This window comes from Vulpes lagopus, chromosome 1, assembly GCF_018345385.1.
Source record: "Vulpes lagopus strain Blue_001 chromosome 1, ASM1834538v1, whole genome shotgun sequence".
Classification (NCBI taxonomy): Eukaryota; Metazoa; Chordata; class Mammalia; order Carnivora; family Canidae; genus Vulpes; species Vulpes lagopus.
The window spans coordinates 103,020,233-103,041,604 of record NC_054824.1 but is presented as its reverse complement, the minus strand read 5'-3'; the positions used below and the strand labels follow the sequence as shown (position 1 = coordinate 103,041,604).

The window sequence follows — 21,372 nt, the reverse complement described above, 5'->3', positions numbered from 1 at the left end:
ATTACATTGTTCATTATAATCCTTTAATTCCCACCCAGGAAAGAGAAAAAAAAAAAATATATATATATATATATACATATATATATATAATCATTTTGAAATAAATTTACTATAAGAACAAATTCAAACTAAAATAAACGTGAATGTACAGGAGTTATAATGTAAATTAAACATTAATTTAAAAGTAGGTCACTTTCAAGGTATCCATGAAATAACTACTTATGAAAGTAATTTTTTCAGATACAGTATAACTCTTATTTTCATTTTCATTTCAGAGTCTTCCCTTTGAACAAATTATTGTAGGCCTAGTTTTTTCCTATATTCAATCATGAACCCCAATTAAAACATTTTAAAAAAATAATCCTTCATATACAGACCTAAAGTTAAGGGCATTGGATTCCTTTACGTTAGGAACACAGAAAGTACTAGTGTAAGATTCTTCCTTAAAGCTGTAGTAACACTTTTTTTAGACTGCAAAAACACATTTAAAATGTAATTTTTCCTTAAAGCAGAGATATCAGATTAACATTAAATTTATAATGCAAAGTATTAGTAGCTCAAATGATGAACCCCTCAACAGAAAGAGGCAAAGAACCTAACAAGATAATTAAGATGTAGAAATAGCTAATAAACACATAGAGAGATCGTCAACTTCAGGAGAAATTGGGTTAATAATATTTAAAACAAGACTTAAGTTTTCAACTCTCAGATTGGAAATAACCCTCGCATACACTGTCTTACTCTGTTGGTAGAAGTATAAACTGATAAAACACCTTTGGAAGCGAATCTAACCGAGCAGTAGGAACCACACATTTGCAAAGCCTTTGATGGACATAATCGAAGATTCCCTCCTATAGAATCAATCATATAAAGGTATAAAGACGTGTGACCAAGGGTATTATGGAAAAACTATCTGTAAAGACAAAAACCTGGGTGGGTCTGGCTCCTGTCCTGCTTAGACCATAGAAAACTGGAGAGAGCACTGCTCCCCAACCACCAGCAGCACCACGAGGACCCCTTGTGTAGCCCCCGCGGCCCGCGGCAGGAGGGGAGGAGCGCAACCCGCAGGACGTGCACAGCCCATTGCTTCCGTGCCTTCTCGTGCCTTCTCTCGGCAACAAAGCCTTACGGCTTGGGCGGAAGGCAACAAATCCTGTCGCCCTTGGCACACCTGCGGAGGCTCGGTACATGGACAGGACAGGGAACCTGGGAAGAACCAACCAACCAACCAACCAACCAACTGCCCTTTACCAAGAAGGAGCAGAAAAACATCCTGAGTCCTGAGCATTAGATTACCACCACCACCACCACCACCACCACCACCAACACCACCACCACCCGCTGGCGGTTGGGAGGGGGCAATGAAAAGTTCACAGCCCTGAGGTCAAGGATCGAATACTTGCCACAAACGGAATCTGTGTCAGAACATTCGAGAATGCTCCCCTGGCCCTGCTAACAAATGTCAAGTAACAGCATCTTCTGGGGTGCAGCAAGACCGGGGAGCGGCACGTGAAAACAGAGGCATGTCAGAAACAACACCTGAAGTCAAGGATACATCAGTCCTTAGGGAAACTCCTCCGGCAGCCAGTCGCCGTCACCAGCGCCAGGTGATGGCAGGGGAGGCAAGGGCGCCCTGGCAGCCCGGCTCCCACCTCTCAGCTGTGGCTCCCAGATCCCACCTCCCGGCTCCCACCTCCCAGCTCCCACCTCCCGGCTCCCACCTCCCGGCTCCCACCTCCTAGCTCCCACCTCCCGGCTCCCACCTCCCCGCTCCCACCTCCCAGCTCCCGGCTCCCACCTCCCGGCTCCCACCTCCCGGCTCCCACCTCCTAGTTCCCACCTCCCGGCTCCCACCTCCTAGCTCCCACCTCCCGGCTCCCACCTCCTAGCTCCCACCTCCCGGCTCCCACCTCCCGGCTCCCACCTCCTAGCTCCCACCTCCCGGCTCCCACCTCCTAGCTCCCACCTCCCGGCTCCCACCTCCCGGCTCCCACCTCCCAGCTCCCACCTCCTAGCTCCCACCTCCCGGCTCCCACCTCCCGGCTCCCACCTCCCGGCTCCCACCTCCCAGCTCCCACCTCCTAGCTCCCACCTCCCGGCTCCCACCTCCCGGCTCCCACCTCCCGGCTCCCACCTCCTAGCTCCCAGCTCCTAGCTCCCAGCTCCTAGTTCCCAGCTCCTAGTTCCCAGCTCCAACCTCCCGGTTCCCACCTCCCAGCTCCCACCTCCTGGCTCCCAGCTCCCACCAAACCTTTTCTTTGATGCCATTTTAAAATATTTTAAGTATTTTGAATACTGGTTCCCACCTCCCAGCTCCCACCTCCCAGCTCCCAGCTCCTAGTTCCCAGCTCCAACCTCCCGGCTCCCAACTCTCAGCTGCGGCTCCCAGCTCCCAGCTCCCAGCTCCCAGCTCCCAGCTCCCGGCTCCCGACTCCCACCTCTCACCTGCAGCTCCCACCTCTCACATGCGGCTCCCACCTCCCGGCTCCCCCCTCCTACCTCCCAGCACCCACCTCCCGGCTCCCACCTCCCACCTCCCACCTCCCGGCTCCCACCTCCCAGCTGCCAGCTCTCACCTCCCGCCGAGACGGGCTTGGGGCGAGGCCGGCCGCAGCGAAATTGCCCGCCCGGCCCCGCGGGCCCCGGGCCCCGAAGCTAGCCCTCTCCGCCGCCGCCCGCCCTCGGCGCTGGCCTCCAAACCAAAGGCGAGCGGTACGGAGGAAACCAGGAAAAGCAGCAGGTGGTGGAGAGACAAAGCAATCACGGAGACGCAGATATTGCCCCTCTGAGGAAGGGAACTTAAAATCGTGATGATTAATCAGTGGCAAGCGGGTCTAAAATGCGGACAGCATGTGCCATGAACAGATGGGAAACCTCAACAAAGGGGTGGACATTTTAAGAAACAATCAAATGAAAATGCTGGAAATGGAAATGAAGCCTTTTGATGCATTCATCAGTAGACTCAACACGTATGAGAAATCGGTAGACCTTAAAATAGGTTAATTGCATTTACTTGCAATGAATCTGGTTATGTGCCATCAATCTTTTAATATGATCTTTAAATAATAACATAAGCATATTCCACTACCTTTCCCCTCACTATACTGCAAAAATTTAACAACGAAATATATGACAATATGAATAAGCCTAACACCCTGCCTGGCACATAGTTAAGCATTCAATAGTATTTACTGCAGGAACTATTGCTGTTTGTCAATGAAACAATTTGGTCATTAGTGAGAAAGAGAGAGACAAAATGAGAAGTCACTTACTATAATCTATGCCAAACACGGCCACTCCAGAACCAGGGTAGTAGGAGCCCTTCTCCACCGTGACGAGACAATGCTTATTCTGTTTTTCTTGAATAATTTCCTTTACTCCTGAAGCTCCTTGATTCATCAAATTCCAGCCTCGTATACATCCATCTAGACGAGGGTTAATCTAATGAATTAAAATATGGGTCAAGGAGTGCCTCTTCAACAAGTCAGACCCATAGGTGGCTTAATTGATTATAGATGCAGTTTCATGTAGAGGGAAAACCTTTTCTTTGATGCCATTTTAAAATATTTTAAGTATTTTGAATTTTATCTAATTTTTTAAGCTGCCCTTCAGAGGGATGGCTCTGATCAGCTACTGTGAGTTTATGCCATCCCAGGCTGCGACCCTAATGTTCAACCCCTTCAGCTCAACCTGCCTCTCCTCTATCATCCAGAAATAACTTTTCTGCTCTCAAGTTCCATATACGTGTCTAGCTGTGGCCCTGGGCTGTATATGGGTTTGTTTTGCCTCAGACACTGAGCCTCTTCAGGAACAAGAGTGTTTGGGCTCTTTAGTCTCCATCAGAGCAACCAGACTCAAGACCCATAGTAGCCATTTCATAAATAGTTTCTGAAAAATTTATTGTACTTTTAAATGTATTGATTCATCCATTTCAAAGGATGGATAGATGTATTCCCTCTGACATGGCTCAACTAATTCAGGTTTTACATCATATTGCAAAAATCTTTAAAAAGTGAAGGTAACCATGAATTGCCATGAGTAAAAAGATGGATATCAAATAGTAAATATTTAAGTTACATCAGCAAGTATAATTGACAGGCCCATGACTTCAAATAAAATTTTTAAGACTCCTCAAGGACAGTGCTTAGTCTCCTTCATGAAGCCTACTCCACAGTCAGTAGACAAACATCATATTCAGAAAGTCATCAATTATATATGACTTCAATTTATGATAGGCTGAAGTTATACTCCCAGCAAAGATTTTTTTTTAAAGTTCCACCTTTATATGCTATTTTATCTTCCAAATTTAAGTCCTAAAATAGACCCAAGAATATTCTTCGACCAGCTTCTACAAAATATTGTATTTTGGACTCGAATATATGTATATATACTTGCAATAGGTGAATATGGACAGTAATCATGTTAACACGCATTTGATGCTTGAGAATTAAAAAAAATCTACTTCCCCATGGGTAATGCTGGGCATTTAAATGGGCTCCAAAACACTACACTCATTTCCTTATTTCCTTAATATAATTTCAAGGATCACTATGTTATTTTTCCTTGTTCAATTCAAGTTGTCACAGTTAGTATATTCAACAAAATAACTCCTTCTGACTCTCAGAAAAACACATCTTCAAATCGATTATTACAGGCAAGAGGAATTCACCCGTGATGAGTGATATAAGCTTGGATCATTACCGGTCTAATGAGGACATTCTCCACTTTCCGAGGTAATCCTGCAAAATATACTTTAGTTTCTAGGAATCCATTTGAAGGCTTAAAAAGGCGTCCGGGTTTATTTATATTCATGACGGCTTCCTTAGCTATTTTTATACTAATACTGTATTCTAGTTCTTCCACAGAGACCTACAATTAAAAAGACAAAAATTCTATATGTTGGCAAATTGAACTCCAATTAACAAATATACAAAAAAAAGACAAAAATTATCAGGAATGCAAATATCACTGCATGTTATTTGAAATGCTAAGATTGAAAAATCCTGTTATTATTCAGGTGAATAATTTTTCAAAGCTATCATTTTAATGTAATTATTGATTTGTTGCAATCCATTGGAAAAGTCTGGTTATTATAAAGATGGTAAAAATGTGTTTTAAAGTGATAATTATTGATTGAAAGTTAAATGAACACCATATTTTAATGGAAAAAAACTATAATATTGTTCTTTTGAATTTAAATATCCAATTATAATATACATATTTCAAATCCAATGTATCATAAAATTAAGGTTTTTTTTTTTAAAGTGAGTCATTCTACAAAAATCTGAGAAAACTTAAGTGTTCTTATGTTGCACTTGTCTGACAGTACACATATGGAATCAATAATGGAAATAAATTCTTACTATCAATTATGAGAAATCAGTACCTCTAGTATTCTGTCCATTACATACAGATTATATTTTATTTCAAAACTCAAAAGTAATTGAGGTCATAAGGAAGCACAACACATAAAGTTAAATTGAGTTTTTCCAATTTAGATTTTTTTAGATTTTTTTTTTTTTTTAGATTTTATTTATTTATTCATGAGAGACACAGAGAGAGGTAGAGGGAGAAATAGGTTCCCTGAGGGGTGCCCGATGTGGGAAAATCCCAGGACCCCATGGTCATGACCTGAGCCAAAAGCAGATGCTCAACCACTGAGCCACCCAGATGCCCTTAAATTAAGATTTTTTTTTTAAAAGAAAGCCAGCACAAAATGTATGACCAGATTAAAGTTTTTCTCTGACTTGCTTATTTTTCTTAAATTTTTAATGTCAAGTTGTATTCAGCTTATACGGGGAAATTTTAATTAAAATATGGGCGTATCAAAAAAAATATGGGCATATCATTAAATAAGTTTCTTTCTAACAAGGATCATGAGCACAGGAGACAAAATGTGTGGAACTGAACAGCTGCCTTCTCTCCAGCCCAGAATCCTGCCTTTAACGTATCGTTCATGGAGAATTCATTAGTAAACACTACCTGCAACTCAAGATGTTAGCCTCATAGGTAAATATTTACCTTCTTTATATATATTCTGTGTTGCCTAACATGTATCCAAGTTCTCCTCCAAACAGATAACATTTTCAATTTGTGTCAATCAAAAAATTTTCTATTTGCTCTATTTTGCTGAAAAAGTGATCTTAGTGACTTTGAGATAGGTGATTTGGGTGTACTGGGCAATAAAAAGCATTCTTCAGTACACTGGAGGGATAGCTGTACGCACCGAACATTCCACATACAGATGTAGCACAGGAAAGAGGCAGGGCAAAGCTGCACACACTAAGAGAGCACATGAAGAAGCCTGAGAACTCTAGTGATTACTCACAATTGCATCTGATCCCATGAAGACACTCTTCTGTTAAGAGTCAAGAATCCAAAATCTATGGCTATCAAAGGATGAATAGCCCCATTTTTGGCCAACCACATCTGTGCCCAACGGTGCTTTATTATTACCTGTGCTGTAATGAGTTCACATTATGCTGTATTAGCTCCTAAGCCGTGAGGTACTCAGCTGGAGAGCAAGAAGCACCTCTTGCCATGGTTCTAGCTCCCTGAACTCAGGAATTTAGCCTTTTAAAAAGTGCTCAACTAAAAGCTTATTGAATATATGAGTGGATGAGTAAGTAAATAAAGAATTGAAATAATTCAGTGATAGCTTCACATGTCTTCTCAACATGGACCTCTTGGCAGGTCTCACAGGCATAGGAAGTGTCTTTTCTGGGTACCACCTGGTAAGGTGAAGCTGGTCACTCAGGAATCACCTGCTGAAAGTAGCAATAACTGTTGCAGAAAAGAATTTTCCCCATTATCGACTAGCAGTAATTCTCCTTTGTGAAAAATTCTGTTTAGGCTCATTTTTAGGGATTATGTAAAAATGTCTATCTCTAAGCACTCTAATTGGTTCTAGCTAGTATATACTCTTTGTACAAGTTGATTATCTATATGCTAACATTTAAAATTGAATTAATCACTATAGTCTTACTCTTACTATGTATATTTCTACGTTGCTATGTGTTTTTCTCTTTCATTTGAAAAATATCAGTGGCTACTCAGTGTGGCTGTCCTTGGTCAGTGATACCTGTGCATGAGATGGTATGCCTGCTAATGATCCCTAACCTACGGGAGAGACCTCAATAACTGCCATTTAAAATGGTAAAGGGATCCCCAGGTGGCTCAGTGGTTTGGCGCCTGCCTTCTGCCCAGGATGCGATCCTGGAGACCCAGGATCGAGTCCCACACTGGGCTCCCTGCATGGAGCCTGCTTCTTCCTCTGCCTGTGTCTCTGCCTCTCTCTCTCTCTCTCTCTCTCTCTCTCTATCTCATGAATAATTATTATTATTTTTTTTTTTTTTTTTACAGATTTTATTTATTTATTCATGAGAGAGAGAGGCGGAGACACAGGCAGAGGGAGAAGCAGGCTCCATGTAGGGAGCCTGACATGGGTCTCGATCCCGGGTCTCGATCCCGGGTCTCCAGGATCACGCCCTGGGCTGAAGGTGGCGCTAAACCGCTAAGCCACCCGGGCTGCCCCCTATCTCATGAATAATTAAATAAAACCTTTAAAAATAAAATAAAAAGGTAACAAGTTAAAGACAGAGCAATCCAAGCAAATACCTGAAAACAATTTAAGTTTCAGGAAATCCTAGATACACTAGGTGAGGTCATCATTTATCAGAGGCTGTTTCAAGGATTTACACTGTGGGGTATGCTTCATACAACATCAAATAAACCTAGGTCTGTTTTGATTTGGTATCAGTATAAACATAGATTATTAATGATGTTAAACAAACTGTATCAAAGTGGGATGTTATTGGTAAAATCCGCAAAACCTACCGTATTCCACAGCCCATTATTAATAGCCTTGCCTCCAGTTGTGATTTTGGTTGTAAATTCATTCTTAAACTGAATTTCAATCTTTCCATCACGAAGCGCAATCAGGAACCAGGCCGAGCGGTCAAGAGATTCCGCATACAGGATAACACCTTCTGAATCGTATGTCCGGAAATCAAATTCGGCTGAAAATCTAAATAATGGAAAAAGAGAGAGTCTTAACAGAGAAATATGGGATGCTCAATGTCTATTCTTTTCCTCTTGTACTAGCAAACAGCAATATGCTGAAAGAGCCAAGTATTTCTTTCTTTCCTGGGACTAATAAAAGAGCAGGGGAGAATTAAACTGTTCATGGGTTCTCTCTGGTTCCATGTGTGTTTAAAATCAAGTTAGTATTTTTTTCTTGCTTATTCTTGGAGTCCTGTTCCCCCACAAACAGATGCTTTGGTAATTTTTCTTTTCTTTTTTCTTTTTTCTTTTTCTTTTTTTTTTTTTTGGCATTTGTTTTTAAGGCACTCTTTTAAATGCTGGAACTCCCACATGTACAAGTACCAGATCTATCTCTCCTGGAGCTTTCTATATAATCTGACATTAAGATTCCTTTCTTTTTTTTCCTGTGTCAATAAGTCAGTAGTAAAAGCTGTTACAATTTCATGATTGGTTTATACATCAAAAGGCCCATTTTCCCTGTAATTTCATATATGTCAGGAAGGACTCTCTCACAGAGAGATGACTGGATGACTACAAACATAATTAAGCCTTCATGTGTGGTAAGAAAAGCCAAAAACTTTAAAATAGATCTGTTAGCTTGATTTCAAAAGCTCTCCAAAATTCTAATTGTATGAATCACTATACGAGAGCACATGCAAGGACAGCTTAAAACGTATCATCTAGCCACGTTCTGGGTGTATCAGATATTCTGGCAATATCTGTCGCTATTAAGACTCTGGATATATATGTAACTATTACAAGGGAAGCAATATCTTAGAAACACTGGATTAAAAAAATCACATGTATTGATCAGTGCCCCATGACACCGTAATGAGAATCAGCATTGACATTTCCAAGAAACCAGTAAATCAAAGTGATTGAAAAAAGACAAACAGGGAATAGAAACATAGTTGTATAACTATTAGTCACTTCAGTTAAGCTACAACAAAGATAATTTAAGGTAAAAAGTCAGGATTTCGGATAATTGCCAAGGCAGGCAAGGAAGAAAGGGCTATGGGAACACCTCTACCTACTAGTAATAGTTATAGGGGCACCATATGAAATGGGAATAGATTTAACTTTAAATGGAACAAAGAAAGGCTGATAAAATAAATTTTTTAATCTTTAGAATTCCAAGAAACATTTTAATTTTTTTTTAAATTTTTTTTTTAATTTTTTATTTATTTATGATAGTCACAGAGAGAGAGAGAGAGAGAGAGGCAGAGACACAGGCAGAGGAAGAAGCAGGCTCCATGCACCGGGAGCCTGACGTGGGATTCGATCCAGGGTCTTCCGGATCGCCCCCTGGGCCAAAGGCAGGCGCCAAACTACTGCGCCACCCAGGGATCCCCCAAGAAACATTTTAAAGATATTATGTGGAGTAAAGTATATTGGACAGATAACAATGTAGTAGTAATTTATGGAGCTAAGATTATTTTAGAAGGTGTTTTGGTGGTTTTTTTTTTTTTTTTTTGGTGTTTTTTTGTTTGTTTTTGCCTTAGGATAAGGACCTGTATTCGCATAACCACCACATTTTGCTGATGTCAAGCACATATTATCTTGCCAAACCCAAATCTGTGTATGCTCACGATCCTCCAGAAGTTGATCATATAACGGAGATAATTTCCTTCTCTTTGCAAAATCATGCTAAACCAGTAACACAAAGAGTTCTGTTCTGCATTCTTTCTGTCTAGAATACATCAGCATACATTGGGGAAGAATTCATTCTTTTTCTGAAGTTTCGTAGAATGAAAAAGAAGAGTGAATTTGTTAACTTTAGGATAGAATAAGTATTTCATCCTTGGAAACAGAGCTGAAGGAATTTGCAGAAAAAGGGGGAAGAAAGCAACAAAGCACCAGCTCTTCTTCATGTTGCTTACTAGGTGGCACTTTGTACAAAATTCATCAAGCTGTAATTCAACGTGCATGTATATTTCTGTATGTGTATCTACATCATACTTCAATAAAAAGCTTAAAATAAATAAGGAACAAATAAGTAAATACTGAAAAAAATAATTATATAGTCTATTTGATCCAATGTTAGAGCCCAAACTATTGTGAATTATCAGAACAGAATCCCCCTGAACAGGCCTAAAAATGTGCAATTATTGACCTTTTACCCCTCTCATTCTCATTATTCTCTTAGCAAGGGAATGTTGTCTCCAGTCTATATCACTAGACAATATTATCTGCTCTGAGTTGTTAAAAGGGAAAACCAGGTCTTGGTGGATAAGAACATTGAAGGAGCACAATCACATCAGTGAATCTTAGAATACAATTCAATGTGCTTAATGATGTGATTTCTATGAATTTAGTCGAATTATTTAATGAATAATCATTCATATACCTAATGAATTAAGTTGTATGTGTGCGTGCTTATCTAACTAAGTCTATATTTTTAAATATAGACTTTACAATCAGTCGCAAATACATTTCCTTTCCATTATTCCTACAAAATTCCAATGTCTTTTTTCTAGTTCCAACCATGTATGACTCTGAGAAAATTTGATAATTAAAGTAAAATCATGATTCTAAAATACAATTACTCTTTCCCTAGAGGCAACTTAACGGTACGAATAACAGACAAGGTACTCAGTCAACTAAAATCATGTGATGTGTTTCTTTGAAATACCACCTAAGCAATCTTATGAATTTTCCTCAATAATTATGAATATAACTATATTCTTTTTTTTTAATATAACTATATTCTAAAAGCAATACCTTGAGTATTTTCTCATTACTTAGTTTCTATAACATGAATGAAGAAGGATGGAAATGTCACAAATGTATTAAATCTACTTTCCCAACTTAAGTATGTATTCACTAGAAAAGGAAGAAGGACTTACTAAAATGATCATTGGAGAAGGTCAGCCTAGAACAACCCAAATGATTCTAGCATGAAAATTACAGGTGTGAAGGAGTGAATTAACTTTAGGGTTCCCCAAATCATCTGATTGATAATATCCCCTAAATTATCTAATTGGAAATGCAATTTCATACATTTCCCACCTTTCCCGTCCCTTCTATCCTTACCCGCTCACCTCTAGAGATTACCATTGACATTGGTAGCTCACCTGGTGATTTCCGGCAAACGAAATTTTAAATATAAAACCACCCCTACAAATTGCTCTGCCAGGTAAAGTAATTCATAATTCTTGTCGAGGTTCAAGGGCAGGCACACTGGAACAGCCTGGGGGAAAGGAAACAGAAGAAACAAAACACGTAGGTTATTGCCTGCTGTTTGTGTCAGGTTACACACCCTTTCTCTGATTCCTAGTGGTCTTGTCAAACGTATCCTCTGATATATTAAATAAAGAACACCCTTGTAAAGCAGCATCCTTTACTTCCTTACAAAGTCCATCAGGATAACCTCCCAGAACACAAGTTTTCAAAAGTCTTGCTCCATGTGTGTGGCTTATATTTTTGTCGTTATTTCCCTTGCAAACCTCAGCCCAAACCCAACCTTCTTCTTCCAGTAACATGTCTCCCCTTAATTAACTGCGGTTCTGATGCTTTCTAAGAATTACACTGGAAAAAAATGTCAGAGTCAGAAAGCATGGAAGAATCAGTACATTCACTCATTCATTTATTACGACAAATTTTGAGCAAAAACGTATCATCCAGATAATGGAGTGAGGTAGGGAAGCCGAAGGGACTCTATTTGAGAAAGACCACATCTCTGCTGTTCCTTGCTCAGCCCTATTTGCTCACATTCTAGATTTCACCTTGCATCTGTGTCAAAACCAAAGAAACTATGTTCCCGCTCCAGGGGGGAAACAAGAAAGCTAATCATTCTCCGAGTTTTGTCCTAGGCCCCCAAACACCTGATAACATCTAAGAAGAGGCCGGATCCCAAACATGTCCCAGGACCTCAGCTGACACTGGCATCAATACCCCCTACCTTCGATGATTTATAAAATAATACCTATTATTCACCTATTATTTGCCTTTGATTGGACCTACCCTGGATTCCTGAAGGAGCACGTACCCTGGACCCCTTTGCAATACAAACCCCTAGCCCTAAATCATGGAGAAAGTCACTCTCTTTTCCTTTCTGAGGCCCCCAGACTCTCTGTCTGCTATACCGTGTCATTCACACTATCCAATAAACTCCATTTTCACTTCTTTCTCTGGATCGCATCTGATTTCTATCCCGTGGGAAGCCCAGGAAACTGGTCTTGGCTGGTCCAGTGGGAAGGCCCCCACCCCACCTCCCCAGGTTCTCGGACTCCGCCTGCCTTGTATCAAAGGCAACGCGGGGCGGGATCCCTGGGTGGCGCAGCGGTTTGGCGCCTGCCTTTGGCCCAGGGCGCGATCCTGGAGACCCGGGATCGAATCCCACGTCGGGCTCCCGGTGCATGGAGCCTGCTTCTCCCTCCGCCTGTGTCTCTGCCTCTCTCTCTCTCTCTCTCTGTGACTATCATAAATAAATAAAAAAAAAAAAAAAAAACAAAGGCAACGCGGGAAAACCTAGATGGGATAAAGATAAATTAAGGTATCTCGTTGGTCTCCAAGGAATATACGGAAGAAAAGAAATAGAGTCATTAACTTAATATCAAGGATTTTTTTTTTTTTTTTCTAAGAGTACAATCAAACATTAAAACAGAAAGCTTTTCCGGGATCCCTGGGTGGCTCAGCGGCCGGCTTCCGCCCCGGGCGTTATCCTGGAGACCTGGGGTCGAGTCCCGCGTTGGGCTCCCTGCATGGGGCCTGCTTCCCCCTCTGCCTGTGTCTCTGCCTTTCTCTCTCTCTCTCTGTGTCTCTCATGAATAAATAAAAATCTTTTTAAAAGAATAAAAAATAATTTTTAAAAAACCAGAAAGCTTTTTAGGGATAAGCTTGGGCGTCCACAGCGGGATATTCAGCGGGGTGCTGTGTGTGCAGCACTGTACTAACTCAGGTCCAGAAACAACATCTCTCATTTCCTCTTAAAACTTCAATAAACCTCTTCCAAGGTGGATGGTGATGTGTAACCACTACAAATACTAAAATAACAAAAGACTAAATTACAAAAGAGACATTCGCACAGCATGACATTCATTTCAGTACAATAGAAGTTACCACATATGCCAACCATCTCGCCTTACCAAGTCAGGAGCATTTATTGAATGCTACACTTTTGGGCATACACGGTTTTGTCCTAGTAACGAATACAGAGGCATGTGGATACACATGATTAAATCACTGTTTACGTCATTTTTGTCTTGTTTTTTACTGTCTGACTCATAATCCTATAACATTTTACCCTCACTTGTAAAAAGGAATCCAAGAGTTGCCCTAGATTCACTAACACATAATCCTTATTTAGGGAGAAAAAAGTTTCAGGTGTTGATCTATTTATTTCAATGAAGGAAAAACCACCCCCAACATTCAATTCCTAGTCGATTATGAATTAAATCCAAGTAACTAAAAGCAAGTTTGAGAGACACAGATTAACAAAATCAACCTCTATGAATTTTGATATACTTAAACCCCAGTAAATCCTACTCTGACAGTTATTTCCACCTGAGAGTTTATGTGTGCTCTTGCAAGTGCTAACATGCCAAAGTGCAATCAAACCTGTCAGAGTAGGATAAAGAAAAGTACACATACGAAAATGTTCCCGCTACGGTTTCTATGTGAGTTTTTTTCCTCACAAAGAGAAGTACAAATCTTAACTTTTCTTAATTTCTTGAATAAAAATGCACATTGTATTTTGTAAATGTACAGGCTATACAGATGAGCACTTTCTGAACTATGACCCTGCAGTCCTTTTTTAACCTAGTCACTAATTATCCCCAATATTTATAGCTTACATGACCAAAATTAGTAAATAGATTGTGACTCATAGCCTGCTAGACTTAGAGCAATTACCATGGAGCATCTGTATTTTCCTCGGGCACGTGGGTGGCTCGGTCTGATTCTTGATTTCGACTCAGGTCACGATCTCAGGGTCGTGAGGTCGAGCCCCTTGTGGGGCTCCATGCCCAGTGGGAAATCAGATTTTTTCTTTCCCTCTCTCTTTGCCCCTCCCGCACTCATTCTCTCTTAATCTCTCTCACTCAAAATAAATAAATAAATCTTAAAAAAAAAAAATACCCTTTCAAACAAAAGAACATCTCTATTTTCCTGACTCACCTCGGCTATGTGGAAATAAGTACCCCAGTCTCTCCTTTTAGAAAAGACATGGGAAGTTTAGCATTACAAAATGTTACCTCACAGCTCTTGTGATCTTGGGCGAGTTTGAATCCTTTTCTCCCATCACAGTAACAAGAGTAACCTCCAGGGTAGTTGACACAAAGTTGAGCACACAGATTCTCAGAGCATTCGTCCACATCTGGGGTAAAAGAGAACATAAATCTTATTATCTTCTGAATATTCAATCCAATAGGAGTATTCTGATTTTAGTAAAAGATCATCAGTGACAACGGAGGCGCCTGGGTGGCTCAGTGGGTCAAGCATCGGACACTTATTTCAGCTCAGGCCATGAGCTCAGGGTGAGGAGATGGAGCCTCGCATCTTGCTCCATGCTCACGTGGTGTTGGCTGAGATTTTTCTCCCTCTCCCTCTGTCCTCCCCTGCGCTTGTGTTTGCTGGCTCTCTCCCAAGTAAATTAAATAAATAATCATCAGTGATTATAATAGGTTCTCAGTAAAAGAAATCTCTTAATAACATGAAATCATATTTCAGCGTGTGGCATGGAAATTTAAATGAGTTGCAAGTGTAATTTCTATCTATTTACACAAGTCAAACAACAAATTTTGATGTATAACTTTCCATACTAAATAATTAATTAAAATATCCCAACTATGGAATATGCTATGTATCCCAATTATTCCATACTAAATGAGTAATAAAAAATATCTCAACTATCTATTTACACAAGTCAAACAACAGATGTTAATGTATAACTTTCCATACTAAGTAAATAATAAAAATATCCCAAATATACTAATGATTAATAAGAATATCCCAACTATAAATTTTCCAATTTCTGAATTTGAAGGAAAAAAGACTGAGCGTCTCAAGGCAACCATCATTTCTAACTACATGAATTCCACTGAGACTGCCTCCCAGTTGTTTTCTTTGATGAAAAGAAAGGGAAGGAAAAGGAGAGGAGGGAGGGAGGGGGAGGAGGAAGACAGAGGGGAAGAGAGAGGAGGGGGAAAAAAATCCCTCTTAACTGAAGGTTAATATAATCAGGTATTATGTAATATCAAGAACCTTTGACATTCCATAATGCAGTGACCGGTAGTGACAATAAATTTAAGGACATATCTTTATTTCTTATAATTTAAAAAAGAAAAACAAAACCCCTATACTGTGAAATCTTCTAGATAGCCCTGTCCTCACTCCATATTTTGAGAAAATCATCCTTGAAAAGTTGTAATAACATGCTCCAGCTAGTCTACTTCAGAGCTACATGACATCCTTGATATTTTCAATGAATGCACCCTGAGATCTTGAAAAATTGCAAGTACATAAATGCATATATTCGTAGCATATAAATTCCCTCCATTAAATGCCCTAAAGTACAACTCCAAAATTAATGATCTCTTAGCATTAAAATTAAATTGCAGATAGTTAACACAATATGAATAGTGTACCTATGTGTCATACACACAGCCCTTAAAAACAAAATCTGTCATTCACTGAATAAAAACTACAATATACATGATCAAGTTGGCTAAAACAAATCTGAATATTACCACAGTAATTTCTTTTTTTTTTTTTTTAAGATTTTATTTATTTATTCATGAGAGACAGAGAGAGAGAAGCAGAGACACAGGCAGAGGGAGAAGCAGGCTCCGTGCAGGGAGCGCGACGTGGGACTCGACCCCAGGTCTCCAGCATCACACCCTGGGCTGAAGGCAGCGCTAAACCACTGAGCCACCCAGGCTGCCCTACCACAGTAATTTCTATCTAGAGTTGTGGGAGAACAGAAATGGTGTGTGGAGGGAATATTTTTTGGTGATTGCACAGGAGGTAAAACTTCAAAATATCAAGAGAAGGAGATATATTCGAAAAAAACCTATTCTAAAATTACTATTGATTTAGGCAAATTCATAGAGACAGAAATTAGATTAAAGGTTATCTCCCAAAAAGTAGATAGAAACAGAAAGTAGATGAGAGTTTGGGAGAGGGAGGAGGGGTAATTTATTGCTTAATGGTTACAGAGTTCTGTTTGGGATGATGAAAAACTTTGGAGAGAGATAGCAGTAATGACTCCATAATCATGTGAAAGTAATTAATGGCACTGAATTATACCCTTAAAAATGGTTAAAAGGGTACATTACATCATATACATGAATGTAGTATGTATATTCATATATATATATATTCCCATATTAGAAAATCACTATTGATTTAATTAGTTTTAGTTATGATATTGAATTTATTTTTTTAAAAAAACTTAAAGGAGGGCAGCCCGGGCGGCTCAGGGGTTTAGTGCTGCCTATAGCCCAGGGCATGATCCTGGAGACCCGGGATCAAGTCCCACCTAGGGCTCCCTGCATGGAGCCTGCTTCTCCCTCTGCCTGTGTCTCTGCCTCTCTTTCTCTCTCTCTCATGAATAAAAAAATAAAATCTTAAAAAAAAAAAAAAAAAAAAACTTAAAAGAGGACATGAGGTAATTTGTTTCTATGATTGAAAAATATATATCCCTTTAATACCTCTATGCCACCCGAGTCACACCCAGCAGCACTCCTTGGCCTAAATGAGTCCAAAGGGCTCCCTCAAATCCACAGGCACTGACAGTACTAATCAATAATTCTCAAATTTCTAGAGCTCGGTTGTTGTTCAAATATGATGAGATTTTTCTTTTGTATGTATTTAATTACAACAGAACTATATCATTTCTTATTTAAGAATAAATGACACACTGATCCAGGCACAGAAAATCATCAAAAAGCTGGGTATAAAACCAGAAGGTTTCAATCCATTCGCGTTACACCCATGTGATTTTTAAACTTGTTTTCTTTTTGTATGTGTGTTTTTCCTTCCAGGTTGAAATTCTTTTCATCTTTGAATATGGTTTAAACAATGAGAAGGTACGTTTATCTGGCTTTTATCTTACATGGGAGGTCTCCAATTCACACACAGCTCAGGAGGCAAACGGAGGGCGCAAGGCTGAACCCAAAGACCACGTGTCTTACATGCTTTTACTCGGAACAAAGCCAGCGACTACCCGATTGACTAAGCTGTATCATGGGACTTGTCAGACCGAACCAATGCTTCCAATATCAAGTCAAGGCTCCAACCCACCCTCTCTACCATCCACAATGGCACCACCACAGGTCTACCTTCACAAGACTTCAGCGCAGGATTGTATCTGTAGCCTTCCGCACATTCGCATTCATAGTCCCCGGGGATGTTCTTGCACACAGCTGCGCCACAAATGTCCGGCATTATCGAGCATTCATCCACATCTATAAGGGAAACCAAAATATTAACATTTTTCCCATACCAGAAGATACTAGCAAAGAACCCTTGATTTGTGTTTCCTGGATCTAGTTTATTACATGTGATGAGACAACAGAGTGGCCAGGGAATAACAAAATTTTAGATCTATCATCATGTTTTCGTTTACTAAACATGATTTCTTCATACAAACATATAAGGAATTTGATGTTTGCTAAGTTCTTTATAGTTCTGTAAAAGAGAAGAGGGCTTTAGTTATTTTCTTATCTACCAAGTTATATTGCGTGAATAAATGGGAGAAAAGATTCCTCATATTCTTTTTTTTTTTTTTTAAGATTTATTTGTTTATTCATGAGAGACAGAGAGAGAGGCAGAGACAAAGGCAGAAGGAGAAGCAGGCTCCTCACAAAGAGCCCGATATGGGACTCAATCCAGGGACCTGAGGTCAGGTGGCAACCTGAGCCAAAGGCAGACGCTCAACTGCTGAGCCACCCAGCGTCCCAAGATTCCCCATATTCTTAATATAGATCCCCAAATATATGTTTTTTAAATATATTCTTCAAAGTAGATTTACTCTGTATTATCAAAAATATAAAAAATAAAAATGAGGTGGCTCTTCAGTGAGGTTTTCCTTTGGAAATGGACAGTAGCTAAATCTGCATACTATTATTGTTGGCTAAACCCCTCAAGAGTAATTCAAATTTAAAAGGGAATTGAGTGAGGTCTCAAAGTATTATAAAATCCCAATACAGATTTTAGTGCTACATTAATATCCAGAAGCATTTATTATACTACATGGTGGAGTAGGAAACAAATTAGATAAAAGCATGTATGAGAAAAACAAAACAAGCAACAGAAATAGTTCAATGGCGACGTAATTATTAGCAAACTGTTCTCTTTTGTACTCTCTGGAGACAGATAAGTTCAGAATGGAAAATATATTTTCTACTCCATAAAACTCTAAAAATTTCTTACAATGGCATGTAAATCTACGATTACATCAAATAAAATATTCATTTTTTTAAAAGAGCTATAAAAATCCATATTTTAAAAGAAAGTGGAAACATATGACTAAAACTATTTGGTTTGAGGCATATTATAGAGAATTATCTAAATCATATGAGTTCATGTTATAGCACATTGATTTTATTACTCTAGACTGACATCTAACGTCTGATGAAAAGTTTTATTCTTACATTTTTAGACAATTACAGGCAACTTGATCTCAGGCACATCCACATCTTGGCAAAGGCCCTATTTTAATCGTTGTATACATATTCTTCTATCACCTGGTTCATGGATAAAGACTGTGTGAATGAAGTATACAAGAACATATGTTCTGGTCATCAGGGACATTCTCCTGCATAAGAGAACTTTTGTAAAAATCTATATACAAGTGTATTAACTGAATGGATAAGAATTAAACACCTTTTTTTAATTAAATACCTTTTAATGAAAAATGTACGTCCACAACTTATTGAGGAGAGACCATTCAAGTATTTAAATGCAGAAGTATGAATGGGTATTAGTTGCTTATAGAATGTGTGAAGTATCCTGAATTATGATGGTTTTCTATAACGTGTTCTAAGAGTGTTGGTATTCTCAATTTCTGACTTCAAAAAGACCTTCAAATAGGCAGACAAGAAAGCTGTATGGTCACAAACTGGATAATGGTTTAGGAGAAATTGTTACTTAACGCAGTTCACTTTATTTTTATTTTTTTAAGATTTTATTTATTCATAAAAGACACACAGAGAGAGGCAGAGACACAGGCAGAGGGAGAAGCAGGCTCCATGCAGGGAGCCCGATGTGGGACTCGATCCCGGGACTCCAGGATCACATCCTGAGCCAAAGGCAGACGCTCAGCTGCTGAGCCACCCAGGCATCCCTGCAGTTCACTTTAGAGTCATTTGATTGCACTTTAAATGATATTATAGTAAATTATACCATGCCAAACACTATAGCACAGTGAGGGACAGATCATCCCTTGAATACGAATTCAATCTGGGGATTTCCCACAGCAGATGTGAACAGAGTTGAACAAGGACACTTTATTTTAACTTACTACATGTTTCCATCTCACAGCAAAAAGAAAAAGGACAAGGAGACAGGGAAGAAGAAAGGAAAGAAGGAAGGAAGGAAGGAAGAAGGAAGGAAGGAAGGAAGGAAGGAAGGAAGGAAGGAAGGAAGGAAGGAAGGAAGGAAGGAAAGGGAAAATTATTTCCAATTTCTAGGGTTAACTCCAGGCTGGAAAATTTCATTTTTAGTCATCCACGCGTCTAGCACAAATATTTGAAGATTTAATTACAGCAGTTAAAACAGTCAAATGGGAAGGACAATAGGCAGGGGGGGAAAAAGTCAAAATTGTAGGGAAACATAAGGACAAGGAAAAACAAAGGAAATACATGAGTCAAATGACTTACTGGGAAGCTAAACTGACAGGGATTATTTAAATCTGAAGAAAAAAAAATCGTTATGACCAATGATGAGATCTTAAATGTATAAAGAGAAAGGAAACTAGTTTTCATCTTTCCCAAAACCACAACACGAGATAAAGTGCAAGAAGAAACATTTATATTGGATATATGACAGGTATATCTAACAAGGAAATATGAAATGCAGTGGAAGTGGTTATTGAGGATTATGATGGATTACTTGGTATAGCTGTTTATCTTACTGGAGTAAAGGAAATAATATTATAGTGTCTGAGAACAACAAAAACAATGATTTTGCAAAGGCTCGAGTAAGCAAGGACTTGCCCTGAAACTTTATCACTATTTCATTAAATTCTTTATTCAAATGCGCATACGCACACATACACCTAGTGAGAAAACATAAAACAATAAATAATAAAATACAGTAAGAAAGCAATGAAAAGTTCTATAAATAACACAATACTCCATAAACATTCAACGAAAAGGCTCGTATCACAAGGCTTCAAGGTGGGTAACAATGTATATTTATTACAAGTACTTGGAACCAGAGAGTTCCAAGAATTTCCTGGGGAAATTCCTCTAAGTGAGCTTTGCTCTCGCACCGTGAACGCCTTCTTGCTCTCACCTTTGCAGTCCTTCTTATTCAAAAGCATAACAAAACCACTTTTACAGGAACAGTGGTAACTTCCAGGTGTATTATCGCACATCTGGCTGCAACCTCCATTTATATTTGAGGGATCTTTGCACTCGTTTATATCTAGGAAGGGAAAAATAAATGATTATTTAAAGCAATAAGGCCTTTGGAGAACTTTCCAGGAGGCCAATCCGGGTGAGTCAAGCAGATGCTTAATACGTACCGTACTCACACCTGTCGCCCTGCCAGCCTGGCTTACAGATGCAAGTGAATGTAGCTTGGCCATCCCTGCAGGTCTTGTATCCATCCTCGTTGCACGGCAGAGGGCTACACTGGTCTGGAATGGCTGAGGGAGACAGACAACTATTTAGTTTTTACCCTGTGGCACAGTCAAAAAGAATTATATACCCTTTAATACAAATCCTGTGCACGGAGCCTGTAACCAATGGAAAAAATCACGACTCCTTCCCTCAAACAATACTTTTTCATAGAAAAGTGAGTCCATTATTTTTCCCCCTGTGGTCATTTATCTCATTTCCCAAACTGCACACCTGAGTGAGATCACATGGCATCTGTCCGTCTCTGGCTGGCCTGCCTTGCCCAGCATAACACTCTCCAGCTCCTGGCTACGCTGCCACAAATAGCAAGATTTCATTCTTTTTTAAAAAGAGAGAGGCAGACCAAGAGGCCGACTCCTACCTGTGGAGAATGAGCTGATGGTTGGCTGAGGGGACGTGGGTGAGGAGATGGGTGAATGGGCCACGGGGATTGGGGGGTGCACTTATCATGAGCACCGGGTGTTGTATGTAGTTGTTGAGTCGCTACATTGTGCACCTGACTCTCATATTGCACAGTACATTG

General features: G+C 39.6%; 1 protein-coding gene across 1 annotated transcript in view; it reads right to left on the bottom strand.

Moving 5' to 3' along the window:
- The window catches only part of PROS1 (protein S), a 62,025-nt gene that overhangs the window by 6,475 nt on the left and 34,178 nt on the right, over positions 1 to 21,372 (bottom strand). The window contains exons 5-12 of the mRNA XM_041759695.1: positions 20,735 to 20,857; positions 20,503 to 20,634; positions 17,325 to 17,450; positions 14,238 to 14,359; positions 11,118 to 11,233; positions 7,837 to 8,026; positions 4,702 to 4,869; positions 3,273 to 3,441 (exon numbers count right to left, since the gene is read on the bottom strand). Of these exons, the coding sequence (XP_041615629.1) occupies positions 3,273 to 3,441; positions 4,702 to 4,869; positions 7,837 to 8,026; positions 11,118 to 11,233; positions 14,238 to 14,359; positions 17,325 to 17,450; positions 20,503 to 20,634; positions 20,735 to 20,857 (1,146 nt within the window). The remainder of the gene's footprint in view (positions 1 to 3,272; positions 3,442 to 4,701; positions 4,870 to 7,836; positions 8,027 to 11,117; positions 11,234 to 14,237; positions 14,360 to 17,324; positions 17,451 to 20,502; positions 20,635 to 20,734; positions 20,858 to 21,372) is intronic.